Source organism: Dromaius novaehollandiae, chromosome 17 (genome assembly GCF_036370855.1).
Source record: "Dromaius novaehollandiae isolate bDroNov1 chromosome 17, bDroNov1.hap1, whole genome shotgun sequence".
In the NCBI taxonomy this organism is placed as follows: domain Eukaryota; kingdom Metazoa; phylum Chordata; class Aves; order Casuariiformes; family Dromaiidae; genus Dromaius; species Dromaius novaehollandiae.
The window spans coordinates 2,297,924-2,305,930 of record NC_088114.1 but is presented as its reverse complement, the minus strand read 5'-3'; the positions used below and the strand labels follow the sequence as shown (position 1 = coordinate 2,305,930).

Here is an 8,007-nt window from a genome sequence, read left to right as displayed (position 1 = left end):
ACCTGCAGGACCATTCTAAATGATTACATCTTTTTGTACTTCATAGTATTTATAAGACATTTTGCAGCTATTTCAAAGATATACCGTATTTTGATCTTTTTGAAAAACTGGTTAGATTAAGATCAGTTGAGAACAAAGCTCTTCCTGAGCCAAAGAAAACAAGGGTATTGGTCATTAAAAATAATGTTTATTGGCAGGGCTACAGCAACACTTTACTGAGAGAACAGTAGTCTCGTCATTTAAGATAGATGAACAGTTTATTAGCAAGTTACCAAGCACACTACCCCCTCTTCTGGTTCAACTCTCTCATCTAATACCTTGGATCATCAAAGATAGTGTTTGAAAGAGAAATTGACAGTTATGTCGGGGAATCAAGCTTCCATTTTTGAAGTCAAAACACCAGGTGCTTGATTGCTAAATATTTCACTTTCCGGCTAGAGTCATCACTTTCCGAAATGTCAGGTTGATTCTTGGGGCAAGTACTCTCTTGCGGGTGGGCAGGCTGTGATACCAATACACATTGGTGGGATACTTCATCATCAGCAGACTACCATGGGCTAGCTGCAGTTTGATGGGCTTAATGTGGCGCGTTGCGTTTTTCCCTCTGGAATCACAATGCCTGAAAATAAAGTCCCTGCAAGCTCCAAACGACACAGATGCAATAGGACTGCGTGGAACCAGTTCTCTCTCATCATCTCGATGTTCACCTATGTGGTCACAACCATCTTTATATCTGTAAACAGAACAGATTAGTTAGTTCTTCTACCAATCCAAAGAAATGAATGCCAAATGACTCCTCAGTGATCTCTCAGCAGTGTTGCACAAGCAATTTTTCATTTGAAGAAGATGCTTAATGCAATCAGAAATCAGACATACCTGTTAATAAGGACAAAATTAAAAGTATGTCCAGTGTGCAAAGCAATGCGGTCTCTGATGCGGTTGAGAACTGGGATCCACGGCTTAGGGGAAAAGGTAACGCCTGAGTAAGTGTATGTTAACTCGGGATCTCCGTAGGTCACCTGCTTCCTTGGAATGCTGTGCCATTTGCCAAACACATGCAATTTTGTCAGCTCACCTGTTTCAATGACAGATAAGAGAGATCAAAACTAACTCTGCGTTCTAGATAGCGTAAGATATTTTATCTTAAATATCGGGCTCTGGTCAACAGCAATTAACAATCAGTCGCCCTCTACCATTCACAGCTGCAACATACTCCTTGATTTGGAGCTACTATGAATTAAAATTGCAGTGTGACAATAAAAACGGCACATTGCAGCTGACCCCAGAGCTGTCATCTGTGTTCAAGGGTTTCTGTCCCACCAAACTACTTAACGCTCAAGCCTTACAATCACAGGGATGAACGGGACTAACGCAATACCTTTAGCTTCTCCCCATCACGTCCTGCTGTTGAATGAACACGACTGGGAAGGGGTAAAATATACTACGTCTACCAACAGATTCTTATTGCCATTTTGGAATTTCTCCAATTCTTAGAAAATATTAAAATGTGGGTGAAACTGCTTAGTACACATGCTTAAAGCTATACGAAACTCTCTCTGCAGGATCAGCCCCAAGTTTGCTCGTTACTTCCCAAGATCTTGCAAACGCGGTGCACCCACAGACCCCCCCCCCCCCCTTGCCCTATGGCAGCTCCGTCCACGTCGGAAGTGGCTTTAGGCGTTTTTTGGCGCTGGGTGCGACGCCGCTTCGCCTCCCTCGGCCAGTCCCGTGCCGACGGCCCGGGCGGCGGGCACGGCAAGGCCCCCGCTGCCCTCACCTCCGAAGTACTCCACCTCCCTCTCCAGCTGCTGGAAAAGCTCGTCCGCCTCGGCCGCGCCGAAGAGCAGCCCGTAGTCGCACCTCAGCCCCTCCGCCCGGATCTCCCGCCAGGGCGGCGGCTCCGCGCCCGCCGCCTCCGGCCTCGGCCTCTTCCCGCCGCCGCCGCCGCAGGGCCCGGGGGGCTCCCGGCCGCTCTCGCCGCGCGCCGCCCGCTTGAGCACGTATCTGTCCATCGCGCCGCCCCAGGCCCAGGCCCAGGCCCAGGCCCGGCCCGCGCGCCGCCCGCACGGCGTCGCCTACCGGCACCGCGCCCCGGGAGGACCGGAGCCGGCACCGCAGCGGGGCGCCCCCCGCCCCCCGGGAACGGGCGCGCATGCGCCGCGCCGGGCTGTGACCCCCCCCCCTCCCCCGCCCCCCAGGGCGGGTGCCGCCCCCTGCACCGCCCCCAGCGCACGCGCGCGCTCTTGGCGCCAAACCCCCGTGCTGCCGCCACAGCCGCCGGCTCGCGCGGGGTAGCGCCGCCCGCCCCTCGTCCTCCCTCCCTGCCGCCGCCATCGTCCTGCGCCATGATCGGGCAGAAGACGCTGCACTGCTTCTTCAGCGCCGCGCCGGCCAAGAAGCGCAGCCGCTCCCCGGAGCCGGCCGGCGGCGCTGAGGTACCGCGGCGGGGGGCGCGCGGCGCTGGCGGCCGTTAGGAGGAAGGGGGCTGGCGGCCGTTGGGGGGGAGCGCAGCTGTGGCAACCGTTAGGAGGGGGGGGGCTGGCGGCCGTTGGGGGGGCGCAGCTGTGGCAGCCGTTGGGGGGGGGCTGGCGGCTGTTGAAGGGGGGGCACGCGCGTGGCCCTGGCGGCCGTTGGGGGGTGAGGGGCACGCGCGTGGTGCCAGCGGCGGTTAAGGGGCGCGTGGCGCTGACAGCCGTTGGGGACGGGGGGGGGGGGGGTCACGCGCGTGGTGCCGGCGGCGGTTGGGGGGCGCGCGGCGCTGGCGGCCGTTGGGGACGGGGACACGCCAGTCTCGCGGCCGCTTCGGAAAAGCCCGCGGTACTGCCACGCGTGAATGAGCTGCTAATCGAGACCGCTGTCCAATGGGCATCCAGAGATGCTGCCTCGTCATGGTTGCTGGGCAGACGGGCTTACTCCCATCTGTGGCAAACCAATGAGGAGGAGCGGGGCCCTCTCTTTTTGACCAATGGGGAGCGGGAGTTTTGGGAACAAAGCCTGTGGGCGTGGCCTTGGCGGCCGGGCGGCCAATGAGGGAGGCCCCGACGCTGTTTTGCCGCGAAATAGCCGCGTGTGCACGCGGCCGCCGTAGGAGCCGCCCCGCGGGGAGGGCGCTTCCCCGGACGGGATGGCGGCGGCGCGGCTTCTGCCGCTCGGGAGGCTCCTGGCGCTCGGCCCGCGCCTGGGCCGCGGCGCGCCGCGCCTGCTCTGCAGCCGCGTCTCCACCCGCGATTCCCAGGCCAATGCCGCCAAGAAGCCGAAGGCGGCAGAAGCCGAGCCGGGCCAGGCCTCGCCGCGCGCCTCGCCGCTGAGCCCGGAGCAGCTGGAGCGGATCCGCAGGAACAAGGAGGCGGCTCTGCGGCGCCTGGCCGAGCGGAACGTGCCCCCCGGCTTCGGGGAGAGCTGGAGGCGGCAGCTGGACGGGGAGTTCTCCAAGCCCTACTTCATGGAGGTGAGCGAGGGGCGCCGGCCCCGCGCGGGGGGGCTGCCCGCCTCCCGCGGCGTCCGCCCCGCTGAACCCGCCGCTCTCTCTCTCCCTCCCCTCCCCTCCGCAGCTGATGGCGTTTGTAGCAGAAGAGAGGAAGCGGTACACGGTCTATCCGCCCCCGGACCAGGTCTTCACCTGGACTCAGATGTGCGACATCAGAGATGTGAGTAGAGCCACAGGTGCTGGGCGGAGATGCGGTTGGCTGCCCTCCACCTTCTGCTCGCCTAAAAAAAGAAAACTCTGTTACTGGGATTAGATGCACAGATGCTTACTTGGTCTTCTCTTAAGCTTCAATCCCCTGAGATGTGGATGCTGTTGTTCCCCTTACACAGTCTGTAAATTCTGGCTCCTCTTTCTGTTACTGAAATGGCTTTATTGCTTTATTACCCTTATCAGCAGCGGTATTTTCTTTAAAGCTTTAGTTAGACTTTTGACCTTATTTCCTGCATCTTTCCTGCAGTGCCTGATTTTGGGTCTACTACATTTGAGCTTCTCTTGGCTTTTTCACAATCTGTAGTAGACTATGATTATAAAAAGTGTATACCATTGTGCTGAAGTTAGTTCCTTTTCTCATAAGCTTTGTTTGCAGTTATAATTACCACAAAGTATATGACACAAAAACAAAACTAGAGGAAGCTTCCTTGGAAAAATGTTTTCACAAGCTATTTTATTGGGATTCATAGAAAACTTTGGTCTCTTGCACTCAACGTCTCCATATTCTTGGCAGCAAAGCTGTGGTGGTGATGTTAGTCTTTAGTCTTAGATAGGACCTGCATTCTTCCTCACTTGTTTAGTGAGGTAAGTCAGTGATTTAATTCCAGGTGTGTGGTGGTATGACTTTTTGTTTGTTTCGGGGAGCAGGGTCTTTGAAAAGACTTCATTTGTGAGACTCTTTTGTGTTATGTCTTTAAGAATAATTCTGATTCCAGCTGCTGGCTCGGCAGTACTAACAAGGGTCTGGGTCTGCTTTCAGGTGAAGGTTGTCATTTTGGGGCAAGATCCATATCATGGACCTAATCAAGCTCATGGGCTCTGTTTCAGTGTCCAGAAACCTGTTCCACCACCCCCCAGGTATGGCAACACTCAATTTTCAAAATTCATTCATTTATTAATTGAGTTAAACAACACAGAATTGCAAATAATTTGTGGTTGTGTGTCTGATAAGTGACAGGAAATGTGTTGTAACTATTCAGTCTTAAGCTGTGCATTCCCCAGAAAAGCAGCACTACAAAAACACTGATAATTCTGTGTAGTTTGGTGCTATTCTGACAAGCACGCTGGAGTCTGCATTTCCAGTTGTGGCAATGAGGCCTTGGGTTAACGCTTCTAGCCAGGCACACAGGCCTTGTTGCCCTGCCTCTACAAATGGCTTTGTTGGCTTAACTAATTTTAATCCAATTCTTTTACTGTTTTTGTCCAGTGCAAGTGGCTCTGTTTGCATGTATCTTTAAGCAGGCAAACTCTTAAGGGCACAACTGTGGTTTTCATTGTCTGCAGTGAATTTTTCATCTGAGTTCTACTAGACATGCTCGCAGGATTAAAGCTTACTAGTTAACTGCCTGATTACAAAGGCTTTGTTAAATAGCCAAATATTAGATCATTAGATTGTTCCAGAAACCTAGTTTGAAATCTTTTATTGTTTTTGTTTGCAGTTTAGAAAATATTTACAAAGAACTGTCTACTGATATTGAAGACTTCACACATCCTGGTCATGGAGATCTAACTGGCTGGGCCAAGCAAGGTAAGTTAATGGAGATTCTAGAAACACTTCCATTATAGGCCATAAACAAGCTTATCTAGAAAACAGATCCATGGTTTGAAACAGTCTCTCTATAAAAGTGTTTATTCTGAGTGCCTATCACTTAACAGTTACCTTATAAAAGGATTACTCCAATTGATCGCTTATGGGGATGACAGGGAGGGAAAGTAGGAAGGAACTGTTAACACTTGATTTTGTTTCATCCTCTGTCCCTTTCTTTTGTGTGATAGGAGTGCTCCTCCTCAATGCTGTCCTGACAGTGCGAGCTCACCAAGCCACCTCCCACAAGGAGAAAGGCTGGGAACAATTCACGGATGTGGTGGTGTCTTGGCTAAACAAGAACTTGCATGGAGTTGTCTTCATGTTGTGGGGAGCGTATGCACAGAAGAAAGGCAGTTCTATTGACAGGGTACGGGTTACTTTTGCATATTTCTTTTTTTTTTTTTTTTTTAAGTTAAAGGGTGGACGCTAGAGGGAGCTTTCCTCATGGAGCTGGGATTTTCTTCCTCCTTAGTTGAGATATGTTTGCCATCAAGTTTGTTTACCCTTTTGTTTCAAGTTAGTCCTTACTAGAATTAAGCAACAGAAGTGGGAGAAAGTGTAACCTTTCGTTGAGAGAAGAGCCTCCAGTTCATGACAGAACTGGTATTTCTAGGAAATTTCCCATGAATAGGTACAAAGTTGCTGTTAGGATTACAATGATTTAGAAATGGCCTAGATATTGCTGCTTCTTTAGAATAGTCCATCCTTCTGCTCTGTTCAGTAGGACTGAAAATCTCAGTGTGAAATTCTGGCCGAGTTCTTCAGGCCCTCCTTTCTCTGTTTGATTACTGAGGAAATACAGAAAGAAAATTAAATCTACTTGGTACCAGAACCAGCCAACCTTGTCCGAGGATTTGAAAGCATGCAAATCTAACGAGCTATTTCCTTTAACATTTTACAGAAACGGCACCATGTTCTGCAGACAGTTCACCCTTCACCTCTGTCTGTGCAAAGAGGGTTTTTCGGCTGTCGGCATTTCTCTAAAACAAACGAATTGCTGAAGAAATCTGGCAAGAAGCCCATTGACTGGAGAGCGCTCTAAGCTGCAAGCATAAGCTTGAGGGTTTAATAATCAGAAATAGCCCCTGTTTCAAGGATTGTCTTATTTCTGAAAAACGTTTGCTGACCTGAGAATCATTCTTTGGATGTTGATCAAGTCGATGAACAAATGACTTAAATTTCAGAGACATTCTATTTTTTTTTACTGTATATATACACAAATATACCAGATGTTTTTAAGAGCAAACTGGAATGATATATGGACTACCCTGTTACTTCTTCTTGAACAGATCTCAGCATAGTGTGAAGCCAAGAAAGGAAAAAATCCATATTAATTTGTGCTCATTGTTGTAATGGGAATATATGCGAGTGTTCTTGTGAATATATGTGAATTTACATAGGTTAAGCTATTCAATTTCTGTAAATACCCTAATTTGCCTCCTCCCACTGTTTTGCTTCATGATGTGCAAATCTGGATTTTTTATTTGGTGGTGATGGGGAACCAGAGGTGTTCTCAGATTTGTACAGGAGGGAAAGCAGATTTTTTTTTTTTGTTTTAGCTTTTTTGCTACAGATGCAAGATTTGATTAGAAATATACTGGCTTCCTGTGGTTTTAGAGACTGTACAGTGTAAGAAAGTTTAATTGAGTGTATTTTTGCACTCTCTCAAAAGGTCAGGGTTAATCCCCGCAGCAGATGAGGGGGAAATAGTGACCAACACTTTGGGAACAAAGAGCTCAGAACATAACCAAAGGAAACATGTCACTTACAGAGGAAACCCAAGAGTATTAAACTGCTTGGTGGGTATCTTAATCGCCTGGATGACAGGAGAGCTGCGATGACCGTTAACTCTGAGGTGATCCTGTATGTAGTGCTAGGGAATCTGGATCACTGGGTATTCTGCAGAACCAGAACGTATAAGACATGAAACTGGTTTCATGCAAATAAGCTCTTCTGTGCTGATGGGTTTTCCTGCAACTCTTGCTCTGTTTGATACCTGCTGATTTCAAGGGAGAAGTTTTGTTCAAGATCTGCTGATTAATGGGCTGAATATTTCATTTTACTTTATGATCTTGTGAATTACACTGCATCTTCACTTCCATATTGTATCGGTGAAGAAAAGGATCTACTTAAATACAGAGGTGGCTTTGTGCTTTCCTTTCATAGGAGCAAAATGAGGCTTCTAGCTGTTGTTGAAAATGACTATTGCTTCTAGCCACTGTTGAAAATAACTATTGCTACTTCTAGAATGAAAATAAGGTCTGACTTCTAACTTTGGATTTCCAGTACACCTTTGAATTGATATTTCCTTTCAATGAAAGCAAAGTGGCTTGTTCTTTCTGAAGCTGCATAACTTTTTAGGGTAGAGTCATACATCCAAATACCCATGTAAGCCATGTTTTGTGTTTGTTCCAGTAGGTAACACTAGTACAAGTGAAGTTCCACACTTTCTTTGCATGTGTTGAAGTCTTTTTTTTCCCCCCAAACAGATTGTTTTTTAAATAAAAATTACTTTGTTTATGTTGTGCTGTGATCTTACTTAACTAGTAGAAGTGCGGTGACAGAGGGCGAGGTAAGGGGCCAGGCAGTGTCGGGGCCGCTGCCTGCACGTGGGTCTGGGCCCCCCCTTGCCAGGCCTGGGCCCTGCTCGAGGCCCTGGGACGGGTGCTGGGGTGCGCGCCTTCCCCTTGGGGGTGAGCCCCGGGGTTTGCTGCTGCCTCCC

The 8,007-nt window shown here is 49.6% G+C and overlaps 2 protein-coding genes across 3 annotated transcripts; one reads left to right on the top strand and one right to left on the bottom strand.

The window, feature by feature from the left end:
- Positions 1 to 167: 167 nt before the first annotated feature.
- On the bottom strand, positions 168 to 2,163 carry ALKBH2 (alkB homolog 2, alpha-ketoglutarate dependent dioxygenase). Its single transcript, XM_026114536.2, has 3 exons — positions 1,778 to 2,163; positions 877 to 1,075; positions 168 to 733 (listed from the first exon to the last, which is right to left on the bottom strand). The coding sequence occupies exons 1-3, from the start codon at positions 2,010 to 2,012 to the stop codon at positions 424 to 426; spliced, it is 744 nt and encodes a 247-aa protein (XP_025970321.2). The 5' UTR covers positions 2,013 to 2,163; the 3' UTR covers positions 168 to 423.
- Positions 2,164 to 2,227: 64 nt separating this feature from the next.
- On the top strand, positions 2,228 to 7,805 carry UNG (uracil DNA glycosylase). Of its 2 annotated transcripts, XM_064521890.1 has the most exons (7): positions 2,228 to 2,435; positions 3,236 to 3,448; positions 3,552 to 3,647; positions 4,458 to 4,555; positions 5,137 to 5,225; positions 5,474 to 5,652; positions 6,187 to 7,805. In XM_064521890.1, exons 1-7 carry the CDS (start codon positions 2,346 to 2,348, stop codon positions 6,325 to 6,327), a joined length of 906 nt encoding a protein of 301 aa, XP_064377960.1. In that variant the 5' UTR covers positions 2,228 to 2,345; the 3' UTR covers positions 6,328 to 7,805. The 2 variants fall into 2 exon arrangements, with proteins under 2 accessions (XP_064377960.1, XP_025970451.2); XM_026114666.2 differs by lacking the exon at positions 2,228 to 2,435 and having other exon boundaries at positions 2,839 to 3,448.
- Positions 7,806 to 8,007: the final 202 nt, after the last annotated feature.